Here is a 20,559-nt window from a genome sequence, read left to right on the forward strand (position 1 = left end):
TCTCCAGACATCAAGCATCGGATACCACACTGCCCTTCAGAGGACTTGGAGCACTTACTACGATGCTGAGATCGCCGCACAATCTTCAAAGATGACTGGAGTGGATTTGTTGAAGCAAGCGGTCGCCAACTTGGATCCGACAAAAGATAAGAAAATGTAAGCCCTACCTCACTGAGGGAATCCCCTGCTGCCCCATGGCCACAATCGTGCTGTGTTATGTTTTATTCTCAACAGCATTGTGATTTTTTGTATAAAGCAAATAATCTTGGTTGTGTCGTCATCATCGCTCTCTTGGCTTATAAACATGTTCTCTATTTGTCCAGCCGTTGCTGTCTGTTGAACTGTACATTGGACTTTGCTGCTGGAAGCTCCAACGCCAACCTGTTACACGATCGTCCGTAGTACATTTCAGTTGCTAATCAAATGCTAAGTTGCATTCATCATCTTTTCATGTTTGTCACAACAACTTCATCCTTTGTACAGCTTCCTCGATAACAACCACAACTCGTTTGTTGAGCCTCCTTCCTTTGTCTTCACCGGGCATGCCGATGATGAGGTGAAGAATGTATCGCTCTCTCTCCCTCAGCTCCACAAGGAGATTGAGAAACGATGCAGCGAGATGGAGCGGACGGTTGGACAGATGACCGCCGACCAAGACCAGGTGAGGCACTGTGCTTTTTCATGCGTACTGGGGAAAATGCGCAAGACTTCCGTTACAACTTCCGATTGCGTGGTATCATGGCAAACATTGAAATATTGTTAAAGCAGATTTTGTTTTGGCTCTCCTAAGCCTGTCACGCGCTTACAAAAAGTATGAATTAGCCACAGCCAAAATGTTACAATCTAGCCACCTCAATGTATGATTCCTTAAAGGTGCACTGCAACGAAAATACATAGCTTTTGTATTTGTAGATCTTTCTGAAATAAAACGTTTTTCAACAATTTTTTTATTTTTTGTGTTACCATTAATTAACAAACCTAAAAAAACTTTTTTGAATTGAATGATTCTGATTGGTCAAAATTTTTGATGACGTCATTGGCTGGCAAAGCGGCATCCAAGGTCTATTGTTTTGCGTACAAACACAAGGAACAAATCGCGTAGGCTACCGAAACAGCGAACAATTTTGTGCTAAGGGAGTTTTTACACCCTTAAAATGGTGGCTACTTGTATGGCTCCCGGTTGTACTAACCGGGAAATCGTCAAATCTTTCATCGTTTACCTCTGAATAATGACGACATGCTGAAGAAATGGATCTCAGCGATGAAACTCAAAAACCCACCTGTAAACAAGCACTGCCGTGTGTGCACCAATCATTTTCTAGCTAGCGATTACCAACGCGATCTACAGGCAGAGCTACAAGGCACGAAGTCCAAACACCTGCTCATCCCTGAAGCTGTTTCTTCTGTCTTTGATTTTTCAAGATATGTGAAAGCCACTGTCAATACAGTACAGTACGCACAAAACTCGATCGACCTAGGAACAGGTCTGTGAGTAGCCTACGATCGGGCGTTTGGATCGAATAGCAAAGCGAGAAAACAACAAGACTTTGAAACAGGTCAGTAGGACAGTAAAACATTGGCAGGGTAGGCAAAGGCATATTAGGCAACTCTGAATGCATAGGCTACTTTTAGTTGATATAAACCACTTGGTTCAAGCAAATTATTTTCCTGCATTTTTTTCAATGCAATTTTCCATCCGACTGCTGTCTGAACTGGTGTTGTCAGAGCACAAATCAGAATGATGTTCTTCGCTGTCAAGTCGCCATCTTTTTGGTTCAAAGAGAAATCCTTGTCTTGTTTCAGACATCTTGTTTATGCTCAATATACAATGACCTATGCGACGTTTCTAAGGCAAATGCATGAAGCTGTTTACTTGGTTGCCAGCCGATGACGTCACAAGACACATAGCGCCATCAGGTGGCCGATTTTCATTTGGTTATATCTCCCAAACAAAAAGGCACATCAAAAAATTTTTTTGAAAAATATAATACTTAAACACTAAAGAATCACCAAAAAAATTTTAATTTTTCATTTCAGGTCCCCTTTAATCCCGGATTGTCTTTTCCCTTAATGAAAGTTTTAATGTCAGCCAGATATTTAGACATTATTCATTTCCTGCTTTGACTTTTCAACACTCCACCGATGCTGAAAATTGAATTGACGATTGACGACAACTCTGGTTTCAGTTAAAGAAAGATCTCACGACTTCTCTAGTGACGATGAACCAACTGGCTGCCAGCATCCCTTGTGATGTTTCCAACGCTTTCCTCCATGGGCGCCGCAACTCGGATGGGAGCTCCATCGGAGCAGGATTGCTTGTGTCTCTTGCTCCTCCTCCTCAGTCGTTCGTAAGCAGAGATGTGGGGAAGATTAGAAAACAATTGGCTGACACTGAAACTTCTTACCTGCAGGTATGTCTTTGTTAAGTCAACTTCATATATCTTCTGCTTTCGGTGGTACAACTTTTGCCACCAAAGTTTCAATTCCATGTTTTCATATCGTTTTTGTCTTCCCCTTGGCATTTTTGGCTCCCTGCCCTGTGAACTTCGTAGGCCACAGTTTACATTCATCACCCTGCTTGCCATTGTTACATTCATCAGTTCTACTGTAGAACCGCTATGTGATGATTTGTTCTGGTTCACTGCCTCCGGCTAGGCTGTGCGTCGTGAGCATTTCTCATTGTAGCGCAAAATCATCACTTTCTCGCTATTTGTGCAGCAATTCGAAGAGTATCTCCACAGAAGCAATCAACTAAACCGTCTGCAAGCTCGTCTTCAGGTCATGCAGAAGGCGCTAAAAGAAGGTAGGTATCGTCTCCACTTATCTGGGCCCCCTTGCAAACGTGCCGAAAGAATAACAATTTGTTTACGTTGCAGACATTCCTCTTGAAGACACCAGCTCATTTCCAAAGTAAGTGCAAGGATACTTGTTTTCCGTCCGTCCTTTGTAATGACACTGCCATTTATGAAAAAGGCGTAGGCTCACTAGAGTATTCATTTCTCCAAATAAAACGTTTGTGCGTAAGAGAAATCACGCCAACTTTTTAAAACAATTTGGTTGTACTTATTGCCTACCGATATTGTACTGTAGTTAAAAATATTTTGAAGTAATTTGACATTAGCATGTATTGGGATCAAACTCGGGTCTCTGTAAAGACCTTGTTTGCTCACGATGTTGCAGCCCTTGCAATTCGGTTGTGTGTCCATGCAAAGAAGCATTATTCTCACTGTGAGATTCATCTACCTGTAGTGCTTGAAGAGCGAAGGAAATAGGTTGCATTGATGCTGTGTCACCACTGGCACAATGAAAATCACAGTTTGACGATATCGTGAACATCTGTGTGGATTGTTTTCCATATTCATCCTGGTGATGACGTGCGGTGGACACGCCACCATATGAGCGCATGGCTTGTCACTATCCACCTACTACTGCACTGCTGTGTGCTGGGGATACTTCTACCCTGTGTCACTTTGCCTTTCCACATCATTAACTTGTGATCATTGCACAAACTAACTTTACTCAGCTGTCATTACTTCATCTATTTACTTCAAAGTTTGATCAATTCTTATTCTGAGAGCATTTCTGATCTATCCATAACACACCACATTGCTACGGTGTTAGTAAATACAAAGAATTAAAACCCATTTGCTCTACCAAGGTTTTCAGTGATGTTTTGCAGTGGAAAGTTCTTTTTTAATGTTTGCTCAAGAAATGATATTTTGCTCACTTGGTTGTTACTTTCCCGTCACATTCCTGCATGGCAGTCACAAGCACGTCACCTTATGGTCTGTTACAGATCGATACATACGGAAGCACACGAGTTGGATCATTTTAATTGGATTTAAATGACTCCAGTTGATTTTGTACTTCTCGATATTGTTTTTGACTAAATCGATGAAACATAGCAAACTTAAATCCATTACCTTAACCTTTTAAGAAAGAAGATTGTAAGCACCCAGCCAGCATATTAGCCTTTTTTACATATAGTCAACGTCTGCAAACTATGTAATCTATGTTGACTCTATGTACTGTATAAAAAAGAACTGTTTCGTTGCCTGGACAAACATCGACTGATCTAGACATCACTCGATCGGTTTCTTCTCATAGTCATCGACCTAGAAGTTGATGGATTGGTTTAATGTTGCAAATGTGTGAGAATATGCTAGGAAGCAAGTTCATTAATTTTTAATTACTTGCTGCAAAGGCGTAAGGATGCATCTGTGTCAAGAGCACTAGCACTAGAGCTTTGAACTGGTTCCAAGGGCAAACACTTTTGTAAAACAATATTTGTCAATGGAAATACATTTTCTATATGCACTTGACTTATGCAAACGGACACAGCAACATTTAACGTACATCTACCGAGTTTGCGTCGAAAACAATTTGCTCAAAGTATGCCGAGCCACTATTGAGAAGCCACCAGTACTGGTGGACCGTTCTTAGTATGACTCTGTCTTATTTTGAATTTATTGACCAAGGCCGTGTGGCGTGTACACTGCTATCAGTAACAGCCTATCCGACGCGGCTTGCTTCAAGCCTGAGCAAAAATATCCGCCAATCGCAGGGGTTCAACTTGCTGACAATGCTGATGTATTTGATGTTTACTGTGTCCAGTACCGATTTGTTTTTGGAAGCGATTGTGATGATTCACTGACCAGCAGAGGGCAGTGTTGTTATACTTTGCAGCTATCTGTACAAATTGTCCTTGCACCCTATTTTTTATTCATTTTAAAAGTATCTGACACTCTCTGGTGAAACAAAACTTGGCTTTAATTGACCGTTAAACAAACATTTATAACATTTCAATCATAACACGCTTGTTGTATGACATGGTCTCTAATTCTCTTTAAAATCACTAATTAACTAGAGCGTTATTTCATTTCTAAATCGTGTTGACTTGCTTGTATTAATTGTGAGAGTGTCATAACCGAATGTTGCATGTTTGTTGTGGGGATGTCTAGAATTGGACCACCAAGTGTCGCCCCTAAGCCCGGCAAAAAGTCCCTCGTCCGTCGGAAACGAGGGAAGGCGAAACCAAGCGACAGCCAACCCATCAATCATTTTCAAAACGATCTGCAAAAATATTTGAAGGTATTGGGCTGATCGGGATGCGAGCATCATGCTGTGGAGAATTGCGTCTGTGGATGTAAGATGCGTCATGCTGCCTGGTGTGCTGTGGGTCAAAAAAAGTTATGAATTATGGAAGCATGCTCCGTTAAAAAAGATAATTTCTAATGAAAAGTTGACACACAATAAATTATTTTCACCGGTATGTGAACTTAATTCGAAATACCTGTTTTAATCCACCTTCTGATCCGCTCCAGCATCATGGGCAGGCAGATTTGCAATGATACCACAGCATGATGCCCCTTGTGTAATTATTATTCGCTTTTATTGACAACTTGTTCTTTTTACCCAAGGCCACACAGGTCGCTGAGAAAGTTGCAGGTAAGATTAGCGGTGCATGACGATGACATGTTAGTGAGGATTGTGACTAACAATCAACTAACTATAACGTATGGTAGTCCTGATATCGTTGGTGTGGTTTGGGTTTTATTTGTCAGCTAGAAATAGCTGTTGCAGCATCTCGTACACGGGTTAGTGTTGGGTGAGAAATGCAGTGTTTTCATTCTATTTTATTCGATTTTGTTTTAATCAGTAGTTATGTAAGAATGTTAGTGCCGAAGGCTTAGTACAATGAGAACCATATCTTCTCATTCCCCGATGCTTGAATCAAGTATGGGACCCACCTTTAACTTTTTTATGTAAGAATGAAGAAACAAAAATCTTGATTCATTGAAAGTTGTGTGAAACAAAGAGATGCGACATTTGAGAAGGAAATTAATAAAAATCTACCAATGTGTTGTGTGTTGTCTACTTTGCTATACCTCCCGCCACTTGGTCTGCCCTTGATCGCTTACTAATTCTAAGATGGGTTCTTGGGTTTTGATGGGTTTGTGATTTGTCAAGAGTTTGATCTGGATGGAAATGCTATTGATTCTCATAAATTTTAAAGTTTGATAATATAAAACGCAAATGCTGCATTTCAAAGATACGGAACAGGTGGCTTTGTTGCTGCTTCGAACTTCAGAATGGCTCGTTTCGGAGAAATCCCAATTCGGAGACAGCCTTTTTCGAAGAAAACCGATTCGGGAATTTCTTAAATCCATCTACGGGTTATGTTTATCTAGAGAATTTGTAGGGATCATTTGAGTTGGCGGTTTTTGTATTTACTTCACCAAGAGCATATCGTCAAGCATCTATTGAAGTTCCCATTGCTTATTCTAGGAATCAGGTCGTTCGATCCCTCTAGTGGTTGAAAGTTGCATTCGGATGATCAACTTGTACGGGCTCCACCATCAGGGCATATTCCGTGTCCCGGGCTCCCATCAGGTAGGTAACATGCATGCTGGATTGTGGAAGTTATGCTTCCAATAGTTTTAAACCAACCACACAGACGCTCTCACTAAGGTTGACAGCGCATATAGCTTCCCCTTGTGGTTAAAGTGTTGCTGTCTGTAATTTACGCCACCATGTCTAAGGAATTTGCCTACAAAAATATTCATAGAAAATTAAGAAAGAAATAGAACAATCATATATGTCGAAACTTCACTATTGTCGTTTGCAGCGCATGTGAGCACAGTTTGCACAAGAAGTGTAGCGTTGTGAATGTCTGAATGATATTAATATTATTTACTTATGTGTTACGTGCTAACTGTGCCAGGTACCACATTATTCGGTATTTTATTCGCTCGGTCTCCTGGTTTTTGACAATTTAGTTCTCTTTACGCATGATGAGCAGACTTTTTAACGCCGATTCCGTTTGTTCCTAGGACATTATGGAGATGAAGAGCTTGTTTGAAAAAGGCGAGGACCCCGTCAGTGAAAAGGAGGATGAAGCTGACATCAACACTGTGTCCGGCCTCCTTAAACTTTACTTCCGGGAGCTCGATGAGAAGTTGTTCCCCCACTTTGTGTTTGACGATCTTGTGCAATGCGCTCGTGAGTTCCATCTCAAATTATTTCTTGCATTTCTTGTTACGATGTGGATGAATGGTCGGACACATTGGCCATTTCTGCAGGATGCGATCGCTTTTTATTAACACAAACAACAAAATTCATACTTAATGTTTTAGCCCGACTAGGTATCGAACACAGGTTTATGGATGCAGAGTCTGGTGTCCCAAATACCAGGCCGGTTATCAAAGATCTGTATACACTTTTCAAAATCTCAATTCTTATCGTGATCGCTTCATAGACATCTCTGATACGGAAGAGCGGACGGTTCGAATCCGACAGATCCTCCTCAACATCCCAGAGTCCGTTCTGGTTGTCATGAGATACCTGTTCGCTTTCCTCAATCAGTAAGTCTTGTTAAGACCATGCATCTTTCAGCGATTGTAACATGTTTGTTTTTATTGCGTATTTACCTAAGACCAGAAAGCTTCTACTGTACTTTTACGTTAGTTTAAGTAGCCAGACGTTTAACCTCAGTTTCTAGCTTTGATATTCTGGATTAGCCGATGTCATCCAATTCGTTATCAATCGGGAAGTTGATGTCCAGATTTTGTGTGACTTCATTTCCTCCTCTACTCCAAAAGCCCGTCCGTGCCACCGATCCAAACTAGATGTGAGGTGGTTTTCATCTACCCCAATTCCCGACCCCACGATGGTGATCTGCATTCTGCATAGTTATGGGGGTGAGATTGAATGTGGGCCCCAGCTTGTCATGGCCACAACTTCTTTACAATAAAAACCACCCCCTTGGTTTAACTTAAAGTGGGAGAGACATCTCCCGTACGACCACGGCACCCGAATGCACTATGGCGTGACGATTGAAGGTCGGGAGTAAGTCAAGTGTTATCGTTTGCAGCTTGTCACAAAACAGCGACGAGAACATGATGGACGCGTACAACATCGCGGTGTGCTTTGGACCGACGTTGCTGCCTGTGCCAGATACTTATGACCAGGTCACCACCCAGGCCAATGTCAACGAAATTGTAAAGGTACAATTGCCTCTTCATAATTAAGATAAATACTTAGAAGTGATGCAGCTGCAGCCCCGTCAAAGTTAGCCCATTGGAACACACACAGCGGCAACTGCTCGATTAGACCAGTGGTTATCCGAGTTTGATAGCACACAACAACCTGCTATCCCAAGTCCTTCCGAAAGCCTCCAACAACCTCTCACCCTTGGGAGAAGAGAGTGGTGCTGCTTGAATAGAGCCCGCTGCGGAATTGCGAGAAATAAAACCAATGTTGCGATGGAAGATAGCTCCTGATTCAATGTGTGATTGTGGCTTGGACGGTCAGACGATGAAGCAGATCCTCACCAACGAATAGCCCTTCCTGTGACGACAAACATCACAAAAAATGGTCTTGTCTTGCTTTGACACTGGCGTGACAAGCTATGAACGAATGAAGCTGCTTTGTGGAAATGTGAGATTTAAAACTTACTGTGTGCAAACCACATAAACTGCCATATGGGTTACCAACTCCTTTTGGCAGCAGTTTGCTGTCTTATTGTAATTATGTGACCGTTTGATTTCTTTTGCTGGTTTCTGACTTTCTGTTCGTTTCAGATTCCTATCTGATGTACTCTGATTTCAAAACCTTTTATAACTCGTTGATGAAACTAATTGTGTCTCCAGACAATTGTTTTGAATCATGAGAAAATCTTTCCTGAAGACATGGACGGGCCGGTTTATGAGAAGGTGATGGCATCCGGGGATGGTAACGCCGCTGATGGAGTGAACGCGGGAACGTCAGCTGATCAACCTGAGGGAGGAGCACAGTCCAGTGGAAGTGATGATGGTGAGGATGCACTCTCTTTGTTTGCACTCTACTTTGTTTGATCTTCTTCTTCGTCAATAACTTGTGAGGGGAGAACAAGTGCCAGATGAATCACGTGGTGAGGACCTTCCCCCGTTAAGGGTAGGGAGGTAGGAAAAGTTTGCAAGATTTAAGTTTGCATTGCAAGTTTGGCGATGAAAGGTGCAAGCAGACCTAGCACGTCCGCTGAACTAGACCAACATATCCAATTGAAAAAACATCAAATATTATAATTTATAAAGATTGATTGTGTAAACATGGAAATATACACGAAGGACTAACAGTGACCTGGTCACCATGTCTTCCCCCAGACTCGGACCAGTTCATGGAAGGGTTAGCGAAGTACGATTACAAAGGGAGATCCGATCGGGAACTCTCCTTTATGAAAGGCGATGTCCTGATGTTGTACCGGCAGGCCAGTGATGACTGGTGGGCTGGAAGCTTTAAGGGGAAGGATGGCCTCGTACCCAATGCCTATATCATCGTCCAGGACGTGTGAGTGGTAACTGCGTGATCTATCAAGTCGCTCAGGATTGTTTTATGTCAGAACGAGTAGAGCAGCTGTTTGTGCCTTTCGTCGACTGATTAATTCGTGTGGTATCTGATAAAATACTCGCCATCCACTTTACGTTAAAGTTGCTGTTATTATGGAACAAGCTAAGCACCAACCATTGTGATCATATAAAGCTGCTGTATTGAAAATCTAAGCGTGTTGGATTGCGTCATTGTCGTATAATTTGTCTTGATACGAATCTCATTGAACCATGATATCATGACGTAATCTATCCTGAGTGTTGTGATTGCCGGCTTGTTGTGAAAGAATTTTGAATCGTTTTATTTTGTTTGGTCATAATTATGAATTGGCTCAACAGTGACGGTGACGTTCTCTCCAGCCGGGCCGAGTCTGAAGTTAGTCTGGACAGCGGAGGAACCCCCCAGTCCCCGGCCCACAAATCCATCCCCACCATTGTCCAACCCTCTCAACCCACAAACAGGTTTTTCAGCGACTCGTTGTCTTTTATTTACCCAAGTTGTGCGTTCCAGCATTTTGCATCGTAACGTTTATTACCGATCTTGGATGAATGCAAACATGGCCGGCTGACCTTTATCCGGCATAGAGCGGTCAATGCCGGTCATCTTCTCAACCTCCCATTATCCGTAACAATCGATCGGTTTTGTCGCTGCAGGAGATTGAGCGCCGACACCTCGAAGCACTTGGATGGGTTGAAGCCGCCGTTGAAGACCAAGTCCCTGGACCGATACAGCAACGTGCAGGAGTACATGCGCCAGCAAAAGACGATGGCGAGCATGGCAACCATAGCAGCTCAACAAGGTCGGTGTGTAGGGAAAATGTTGTTTTATAAATCGTTGAGGAATTAACAGTTCTTTTTGTGGATGTAATTGACCAAAATTTGTAATCATCGCAGCTTCCGTCAAGTCCTTGCGCTCCTCCAGCCTTCGAGAAGAGGTTCCCACCGTGGACGAGGGTGGAGATGTGGAGAAGCTCGCAGGAGTGGATCCTGCATCGTTGAGTGTTGCTGATAGGATTGCGCACTTCCGCAAGAGCACGAAGGGGCCTGGGATCGATCCCGACACTCTCCAGGTAACTTCTCACTTTGATTGAATTCTGGACCATCTTGGTTTGATTTCATCAACCAGTGGCATCAGTACGAGACTGTGGTTTGACACTGACTGGCTCCTTTGCCAAGTCATAACCACACTGGAGGTTTCCTCTTGAAAATTGATCGAGATCTGAAGGCCGCCAGCTTAACCTACTCAAAGTGCACTACCTGTTGTCTGCCAGATGATATTAGCGTGTTCGGTATGTGTTGCACCAATATTTTCTTTGGTCGGCAGAGATGACCAATTGACGCGTCATTAGACATTGTGTTCTGATTGAACGTACATTGACATTGTGTTTTGAATTGATTGAACAGCACACCAACGTCACCGATGACGTCAGACCTTGATCGAAGTGTAATTATTTTCGGATTTGAAGTGTTTGTTTTGCGTCATGAAAGTGTGTGTGTTGTGTACCGAGTGTTCATGATTGACTCCTTTTGATCAAGTTGTTTAATGCATGCTCTCGAGAGTACCATCGTGCGTGCAGTGTTACTATTTTGTCGTTTTATGAAGACAAAATTGCCACTGAACATCATTGTCACACGAGTGTGTTGTTGTTGTTGGCAGGCTTGTCTTATTTGCTGGTAACAAGACTGTGAAAGCATTAGTTTGATTTGAGTGCGTGGTCACTAGGGCGTGTGTTCATGTAAATAGAACAGCTTTGCATCGTCGGTTTCAATGAACACAATGACGCTCTTTGTCACCTGCGGCATTAAAGTTACTCCACCTCTCCACGACACTACGTTGTGCTACGTCATAACTTACCGCTGAACGATAGACGTCTGTGAGGAATTATGTCCCTTCATCGATATAATTATGTTCCTTGAGCACATTGTTCGTAACAATATGAGATTATACAGGAACTGGAAAAAAATTGTGTATTTATATCATTGAACTTTGCAAAACTGCCTTGGCTTGTATATGTGTGAGCAATTGCAAAATATTTCTTGGGAAATAAACTGATGAAGGATGTTTAAAAATTGGTTTGCTGCTTTTATATTAGTACAAGATATTTTAAGCTTTTAAACAACACACAACTTAACATAATTTTAACGTTATTTCAACAGCAAAAAAACAGCAGCACATTACCCCGTGCAGTAGGAAAGAAGAAAGGCGTAAGATACATTTGTTGAACAATCGTCGCTTTATGATCGCTGATCAACTGCAGATATGTTTGCTTGCTCATGCCACCATATTTTGTTGTCATTTGAAGTTTTTATTTCCATCAGTCAATCACTGTCCACGAATCGGTCCATCCCTGCTTCAAGCAGCCTCTGTTTTGTTACCAGTCATCAAAAACTACTTAGAATAATGCCGGACAACGGCAAGACCCCTTCAATCTGCGTCAACTGTTGCTGTTGAGACCTGATGAGATTTTACTCAAATCAAACTTGATTTTATTAAGTCTCATTCGGTTCTATGTTGAACTTTATGTTTACATCGACTTTGGTTTGCTTGTTGTTATTTTGTTATATATGTTTTCATTTGCATGTTTGTTGTGAAAGTGACGCTATTTTCTGTTGTTGTTTTTTTTTTAATTTTTCGATCATGGCCCACCATCGATCCTGCTTGGACTGGCAACGACACAAACCTGTCAACTATCTTTGACGAATTTGTAGGAATGTAATGAACTTTCAAATGCTTACTTCACAATGTAGATTTTAACGACCTGTTTTAGCCTGATGCTGCGAGTTCGCTGTGGTAATAGCGAATTGCACTAGCTTTCGGAACACAGTTTTCTAGTGATGTGACTAGACCAGTGTTTCCCAACCTTTTTCGAGCTGTTACCAAAATAAACGTAGCGATTGTAGCATATTACCCTTAATATTCACTTCGTAAAAAAACTTAACCATTATGCTACTACTTATATCGCTTTATTCATTAGTTTTAAGTAAGTTTTTAGAAATAATCACTGATAGAGCTTCGGTAGAGAGTTTGTCTTGTTGAACCATAGGCATACGAAGCCGAGCCACGTGATCAAGTTTAACATCTTCAAGTTTATTACATATACATAAACATAAAACTACGCAACAAATTAAGTATCGAACGTTTTCGACATCACAAGATGTCCTCTTCAGGAATAATATACATACAAATTAACTACATCTGAAAAAAATACAATGGTTAACTAAATCTATAAACAGAAAAAGACAAAAACTGCACAGTACTTCTGACTAGCTCAAACTCAACGATATAGGCTCCACGAGAATCAAAGGTAACTGCATCAAAAGGTGTTAAACAGATCACATGATATGGTAGAAAGGCAAGGTGCGAAAAAAATAATTTTAAATTACAGAGAGCAAGAAAGACGAGCCGCAAGCATACAATTGTCTGTTCAAAAGTGGATTCTGACGTTTTATGTACAAGGCTTCCAAGATCTTAGTTTGATACTCAGACCTGCCTCTCGGCTTCGTATGCCTATGGTTTCAAATAATCACTGCAAGAAAAAAAATCGTTTTTAGTGTGTCTTAGCACAATTCCACTGGAAAACCGCGGAACTGGCAACTGCGGTAACTAGCCTAGCGGAATACTATTATGCCAAAAAATGCATTGCAACGTCACAAACAAAAGCCATTGTGGCAACCATTGTTTGTTTCTGCAGCTCACACTTCAGGTGAAAAAACTTTGCAGTGATCACTCGTAGTGGAGAACAACATTTATTTTTAGCGTGATAGTGGTGCCGCGTTTCCCCCCGAAGTATTGCATATTACCCCCAGGTTGGGAACCACTGGACTAGATTATGTCTAGGGAACTGTGTTACGAAAGCTAGTGCGATTCGCTATTACCACAGCGAACTCGCAGCATCAGGCTAAAACAGGTCGTTAAAATGTACATTGTGAAGTAAGCAAAGATCATGCTGCTAAAAGCGAAACTCAATCTATTTCAAATGATTATTGGACTTTATAAAAGTTATTTTTTTAATCTTAACAGCGCTACAGCGTTTAACAATGCGGTGTTCCGCGCAGTATTCAACATCCACGACATCACTACTGCCATCATGGTGGTAACTTTATAAATTCAATGGATAGAAGCGCTTCATTCTGTTGATTGCACTGAAGTATTTCATGAATCTTCATCTTATTTGCGCAGGCCAACCCACCTTGTTCTGGAGTTTCCTCTATAGCTATACTTCATACTTGACATTGTGCAATGGTAGGGGTGTTCAATTTCGATTATTTGAATATTCGAAATTCAATTTATTTTCGATTTCCGAATTTCGATTTCGAATATCACAACTATTCACCAAACTGCAAAATGTGATTTTATTGAAAGAAACGACACGAAAATTCGCTAGAAAACGCAAACAAAAGCCATGAAAATTTGCGAAAAAAGAACACAAAATAACGTCTACAGCTCCAGGCCCATGTTGGTGTTTATGAACACAACCTGATCGACATGGTCACCGGTCAGTCGGGAACTCAGCTTCATGACGGTCAGGCCAGCTTTTGAAAATGATCGCTCCGCTGGAGCCAAGGTTGCTGGGATCCCAAACACTTCAAGTTCATTTTCACAGCGAGCGATTCACTGCCGCAACATTTCACTGCAGAGTGCAGAGGTTTCGACTCGAAAGTGACATCGAGTATGTTTGCAAGCGCATAAAGCTAAACGCACGCTTCGTCTACGTAGCAAATTATGTTGTTTTTGGGTGCATTCAACATCTGATGACATTGAATCGACACAAAATGGTTGATTTTTGCTATGTCCCAGGCAGCAAAATCAGTAATTTTTACATTGATTCAACGTCTGCCGACATTAAATCAATGTAAAAATGACAGATTTTGTTGTCTGGTGTTGGATTGTAGCATCGCGACTCGTTCTAGTGATTATTTATCGCGAAGCTGTTGCGGTTTGCATTCAAAAAGTGTTTTCCTACTGCCGATGGCTAGTTCATCTATTGTTTTATGTATCAATACAGCATAAAAAGTTGCCCTCACACAGAAATATGCGTAGGGGCCTGGCCCCCACGCAGGCCCGTAGCCAGGGGGGCCTCGCCCCCCTGAAAAAAATTTTGCCCCCCCCCCTTGGCAAAATCTCAACATTCTCGGGCAACAGCTGCAATAATAATAATTTTGCCCATATTAATTTTTTCGCCCCCCCCCCTCTGCTCTGCGGTCTGGCAACGGCCCTGCTTGCACGACACGGCTTAGGCGCCTATGGATTCGGTAAAAAATGGATAAAACTGCGACAAAGCTCAGCCTACACTTTCTGCTATTGCACAACCTAGCTATCTTCATTCTTGAGAGAAATTTGTGAAATTTGGCATTAAAAATGCCAATTTGGCATCCCTGGTGCAGGACTGGCGTTGGACCCGCGAGAGCGTGTGATAGTCACGTGATAGACGATGCGCATGTGTCGAAGTCTTTTTTCGCTTGCAAAATCCGACAAGACAGCTTTCGCGCCACTCGCGTTACTTTCAACCGCGTTCAGCGGAAAAGGCGGCTATAATTTCGAATATGTCCGATACGAAAAACGAATTTCGAATATCACCTTAATCGAATCGAAATTGAACACCCCTATGCAATGGTTTTTTAATTTTTTTGTTTGCGTAGTGACCCTAAGTTTAAATGAACTGATTTACATTTGGAAGTCTGCCATTAGTGGCCAATGCATTGTAACGTAATCAGTCTACAATACGAACTGGCTTGGTTTTGCCTGACACACAATGGCCGCTTGATAAGCTTGAGCTGGTTCTGAAATATTTGTCAGCTTGTCGTTATTTAAGTTTCACGTGACATGTGAGATAAACGCTTTCCCGATTCACACTCTCGTGACGTTTCCATCTTTTGCCAGGACATCGATGACACGATGAGGAACGCCCTGGATGAGCTTCAAGCCCTGGACATGCCTCCCCATAAAGCCAGCCCCATGCCCTCCCACAAAGCCACCCCTGACCTCGTGCTGGACACCTTGGATGCCAGAGCGAGTAAGTTGGTCTCCGTTCACAGAAACCGATGTCGGACCGAGTATTGATGAGCTTTACGCTGACCTATCGTTGTTGCTAGATGTTGAATCATTGTGAAAATATCAGCTTGGATCTTGGTTGATTTATCCTCAATGAGCCCTCAATGATTTATCCTATGCTGCTCTGCTGTTTTTATTGGTTATAATTATTGGCTATTCCTATGCGACGCATAGGACCATCTAGGAATCCCTTTCACCTTGTAATATTGCACATAATCTTACTTATACGTTGTATTGAGCTGGCAATATGTGCTTGTATTGTTTTCACAGCGCACATGAATGTCACCTCTAACAAAGTGATAATCTCGATATTTCAGGTGCTGATCTTCTGCGTTGAAAAAGTAAAGAAATAATGTTGGGGAAAACTTTTCACTGAAAGTGTTTGATGATAATAATATCATGTTATAACTATATTCAGGGCCCCATCTTGGTTCCTTATCCGACTCTCCAACCCACTCTAGTGGTGACAAGACATCCTCCCCTCACTCTGGCAGTCAATGGAAACCGGAGATCACTAGAGGTACTGGAGACACGGATCATCGAAGAAGCGGAAAGTCGAGCAAGAACAGCAATAACAACAGCAACACTTCCCACTACCAGGTTCCTACCTACCGTTACCAGGGCATGGTCGCCATGACAACGGGAAGATCTGACTTCAGTCTGTCAGCTCCGTCTCCCACGGAACCATCACGTGATTTGGTTGCAGGAAAAATGAGAAATTCTTCCGACCTGAAGTATGGCAACCCGCGGATGATGAAGCAAGGAGTACGGAAAACCGCTTTGTAGATCGCTCAGTGAGTGGTTGCGACGGATCATGGACGTTAAAGTTCTTGCAGCTGCACGACGCGGCAAAACGGAATCACCTTTCAAAAGTTTTTGAACTGGACGGCAAGCATAAAACCGATGTTTACAGACGTTTTTTGTCGTTATCTAACGTTGTAATATCGCAATTGCTCGCGGAGGACTTGCCTCCTTATATTTAACCGGATCTTCATTTGCCGCCATCTTGCTTTTGATCGAGATATCCTCCAACGAAGCATCATGACGTCATCATTTTTGTTTTCACATGTTTTATCTTTTGATCATTGTATTGAACTATTGTTACGTCAAATCAATGTTATTTTTGGTTGAAAGTAAATCATGTTTAAGATGTTGTATATTCACTGCGTCATCGTAACGTCAACTTTGCATCACTTATGTAATATTTTCAAAAATGTTATTTGGAAACACTCACCTTGAACTATTTGTATATACCCAAACAGGAAATGGCAACTCTGGGTGCCAACAGTCGCTTTCAGCTCGAGATTGTCCCCACACAACAAATCAACCTTTTTTTACATTGATTCGTTGTCTAAAGATTTTGAATCAATACAAAAGACGGTTGATTTGCTGTCCAGGTAATAACTAAGTCCTGAATGAAGGCAACCGTTGTAAGCTGCAGAAGTCCTTTCTCCTGTTTGTATCTGGAATGTTGCATGTCGTGCCCCTGGTATGTGGTGGAGGAGGATGCGTTTCTGTCTGGCTCTCCCACCTGCTGTTGTCTCATGCGGTGAACGGACAAACTCTCGCTTTGTTTTAGGTGAATCACTTTCCTCAGTTTTAGTTCAAGTTGTTGTTTTTAAAGGAATTTATCGCCTGAGGTAAGCTTTGTGTTTGTTTCTAGTCATTTACGTCAACAATTTATTTAATGTTATTCCAATTTCGTAGCATTTCTTCATCTGCAATCATGATATTGCCTGTACCCTCCCGTCAGAGTTTGCCGGCTGCAACATTCTGTATGGGGCGATCAGAATGCATCTCGTCTCATCTCGTGTTTTGCAATTTTTCGTCAATTATTACTATTCTTGTTGTTTTAACGAAATGTTAATTGAGATCATTGTTTCAACACTTTTCGTCGCCTTGCAACCGTGACATCATTTGATCAGTGATGGACCAGTTGTATAAAATGATTCGATTACCGTGTATGACAACTAACATTAGATGATTTTTTTTATCGTTTGATGGTTTCAACGCTTCATGGTTTCAACGCCGTCAGGGCCAGCCTGGCATCCTCCCTTGCAAGTGGCGCCGTGTATTCAACTCCACACGCCAAAATATTAATGTCCTGGCGAAGAAACTTTAGATCGCGGTCACGCTTTCGGAAAAAGTTGCGACATTTGAAACGATACAAAAATAGCGTTATTTGCTGTTTATTTACAAGTTGATGGAAACCTCCGATCTTCTTTAACTCGATGGCTCCTCAATTGGTCTTGACGTGGAGCTCACTGAATGCATGTAGCACTTGTGCGATGTTGTCATATGATTTCACACCCAATTGACGTGGGCAGTCAACTTATGAATTGTGATATGTCAGCTCTGGAGCCCATAGCACGGTTTTTCACCGCTCCATTGTGGCAGAAAGCTTTCGGTTTATTCTACGCACGGACTTGACAGTTTGCAGCTGGCCATTCCTGGGGATAATTCTGACCGTGTTGCGATTCCTTCCCTGAAACGGCGTATCGATCAAATTATCCAGAGCCGTTGAGTATTTACAATAATTTTGGTTTTCCCCTTTGTACGTCATCACCTCAGTAATCACATGGCCGCTTGATGGCAGTGTATCGCCTTGATTTCTCATAAAGTTTAACAGAAAGTATGCTTTGTGTTAGCTGGCAAATTGTATCACAGTTCATTGATATCCAATGAGAAGCACTTACGTTACCACGGAACCTGAGTAATGCTGTAGTGACCTGCTGATTACAAATACGCCGACCGTCAACCTGGGACATAGGCGTGGGAGGTGGGGGTGCGGTTGCACCCCCAAAACTTTTGATTTGTCGATAATTCGGGGAAAAAATTTTTTTTATCGATTTATTAAAACTACATTTCTTTTCAGTTTCTTGCTTTAAGAAACTAATTAAAAGTTCATTTTATATTTTAAAAAAATGCACTAATTGGCAAGAAACTCAACAATATGGATACACTATTTGCATGTCTCATATCTTTGAGTGAGTGAGTAACTCAAGTATAAACTTTCAGCAAATAAAATTAGCCAAAATTGTTGCGAAAAAAATTTGGGCTTATTCAGAACAGCACGGATCACATATTTGTTGCAACCTAATTTTGTGTAACCCTCGAAATTCTTATAGTGTGACCTTTGGGCAAAAAAATAGCCAGCTATTGTTGCAAAGAAAATTAGTCGAAACAGTGTGGGATGCATTTTGCTGCAACTTAGTTTTGTTTATGGTAGCCACTTGAACATAACTTTTGTAAGGTATGCATCAATCCGAAGCTACGTTTAAGGGAACGTTCAAATATTACGTAACGCTTTTTTTCCGAATTTTTGACCCCCCCCTTCCCCATGTAACGCCAACGTAACGCTTTTTTCAATCCCCCCCTCCCCCATGTAACGCTTTTTCACTACGAATTCAGCACAAAAACTACCATTCCGTACTCGAAAGCGTTACGTAACGTTTTGCTTGAACCCCCTCCCCCCCGATGTGACGCTAACGTAACGCTTTGCATAAACCCCCCCTCCCCCTCGAAGGCGTTACGTAATATTTGAACGTTCCCTAAGAGGCTCCCGTCCAGTTGTGACCCTTCTATAACACTCAGCGAGAAAGTTGATCAGTGCTTTGAACGTTGTTTCGTAATAACAGAAGTAAAAGAGTTGACAGGGGTTGGAATCAAACCCACGCCATCTAAATGTATTCCCTAAGACAGGCTGCTGCGGAACGTTCACTTAATTTACTTTCTGTCAGAACTGTTTGCGTTTTTTCTTTGTTCTACCCAAGACGATCAGGACACCGCGCGGCGGATAGTTCAAGCGAGGTTTTTAGCTGTCACACAAAGTGCTTTTGATTTTTGCGAGTGCGTTGTTATTCAGGGAGCTAAATATGCTCAATAACAACAAATTTAAACTAGGCACTGCAGTTTTCAGAGAATTAGAGGTTTTTGTTGCGTGAAGCTGGATTAGCCTGGCAGTGAAGCTGCAGGGGCCAGCAGGCTAGTGTGTTAGATATGTTTAGTAGGCTACATGAATTAAAATTGAAACCAAGCTAATTAGTCTAAATTGTGTGCTTTTGAAAGTAACATATATTTTTCTGTACACCTGTAGTTTAGACACACCGCTAGTAGTCCAGTCGTTGAAGCGAAAAAAAGGGCCGAACCTTGACTTAATTGGTGTAAAGCTGAAACTTTGCACATTGTTTCTGTTGATTATGTACATTGACCAAAAAAAAATCCCCGTGAAAATCTTTTGGTGAAAAAAAGTTATCCGCCTTTTTTGAAAATCCGCCATTTTTTTCTCAAATTGGCGGATAAACAAAGTTTGAATATTTTTTCGAAGTATCGTCATACTACGGCTTTAGAATATGATATTATCATTGTCACAATTAATAAGCAAGTAGGTACTCAATAACATCTACATTTGACTTTAAACGAAGTGACATAAACAAAATATTATAGCCTGCCGGTACGATAATGTATAATACAGTAGTTCCAAAAACGATAATTTTGTTCACTTGTAGTCAGGTCAAGACCCCAAAAATTTCCTACAGAAGGTTTTCCAAATTTTTTTTCATTAAGAATAAGTCCGCCCCGATAGCTCAATTGGTTAGCGCGTCACTTCTGGAACAAAGAAGCTTCAAGATCAAGCTGCGCTGGTTCGACTCTCGGGGTGTGCGCTTGAGCAACGCACGTTAAGGATTGCTCTCCATTCAGAGGCATCTAATGGATGGAATAATTCCCCGGCAACAAGACTTCAACAATCGGAAACTTCACTCTGTCAATCTCGGTGACCGGGCCTGCGTCAGTGATTCAAAGCCTCTACAAGTATGCGAAACTGCCAGGATTAGGCTCTGCAAGAAGCTTTCCCAGTCCGAGGATAAAGATTCAATCAATCAATATTAAGAATCAGAGCACCGGAAAGTTGTCATTTTCAAGATGGCCGCCAAAATAGTATAATGACAATAATTCACTTAATATTCATGCTAGAGCTCTAATTCTGGTGTCTATCCCTAGGTTTAAGGTGGTATGGAATTCAATAAGACAATTCAAAATGAAATTAACTAATTAGTTTAATGGAAAGGCTTATATGAAAAAAAACAATAGTGAAACACTGGCAGTACAAGAATCGCAGACCACTTATTAAGTTATTTACAT

The 20,559-nt window shown here is 41.6% G+C and overlaps 1 protein-coding gene across 2 annotated transcripts in view; it reads left to right on the forward strand.

Annotated features, from left to right (window-relative positions):
- LOC145766109 (SLIT-ROBO Rho GTPase-activating protein 1-like) overlaps window positions 1–18,589 on the forward strand; it is a 33,323-nt gene extending 14,734 nt beyond the window's left edge. Inside the window, exons 7-24 of one of the 2 annotated variants that reach the window (XM_082577767.1) lie at window positions 8–156; window positions 484–661; window positions 2,187–2,411; window positions 2,719–2,803; window positions 2,877–2,910; window positions 4,962–5,091; window positions 6,289–6,393; window positions 6,834–7,002; window positions 7,259–7,364; window positions 7,874–8,006; window positions 8,652–8,814; window positions 9,144–9,327; window positions 9,705–9,827; window positions 10,020–10,165; window positions 10,260–10,435; window positions 11,523–11,570; window positions 15,247–15,379; window positions 15,836–18,589. In XM_082577767.1, coding sequence (XP_082433893.1) covers window positions 8–156; window positions 484–661; window positions 2,187–2,411; window positions 2,719–2,803; window positions 2,877–2,910; window positions 4,962–5,091; window positions 6,289–6,393; window positions 6,834–7,002; window positions 7,259–7,364; window positions 7,874–8,006; window positions 8,652–8,814; window positions 9,144–9,327; window positions 9,705–9,827; window positions 10,020–10,165; window positions 10,260–10,435; window positions 11,523–11,570; window positions 15,247–15,379; window positions 15,836–16,203 — 2,655 coding nt within the window. In that variant the 3' untranslated portion in view covers window positions 16,204–18,589. Of the gene's footprint in view, window positions 1–7; window positions 157–483; window positions 662–2,186; window positions 2,412–2,718; window positions 2,804–2,876; window positions 2,911–4,961; window positions 5,092–5,420; window positions 5,449–6,288; window positions 6,394–6,833; window positions 7,003–7,258; window positions 7,365–7,873; window positions 8,007–8,651; window positions 8,815–9,143; window positions 9,328–9,704; window positions 9,828–10,019; window positions 10,166–10,259; window positions 10,436–11,522; window positions 11,571–15,246; window positions 15,380–15,835 lie in introns of both variants that reach the window. The other variant, XM_082577768.1, reaches the window with a different exon arrangement.
- The last annotated feature ends 1,970 nt before the right edge of the window (window positions 18,590–20,559 follow it).

The sequence above is a fragment of the Aplidium turbinatum genome, chromosome 3, assembly GCF_918807975.1.
Source record: "Aplidium turbinatum chromosome 3, kaAplTurb1.1, whole genome shotgun sequence".
NCBI lineage: Eukaryota > Metazoa > Chordata > Ascidiacea > Aplousobranchia > Polyclinidae > Aplidium > Aplidium turbinatum.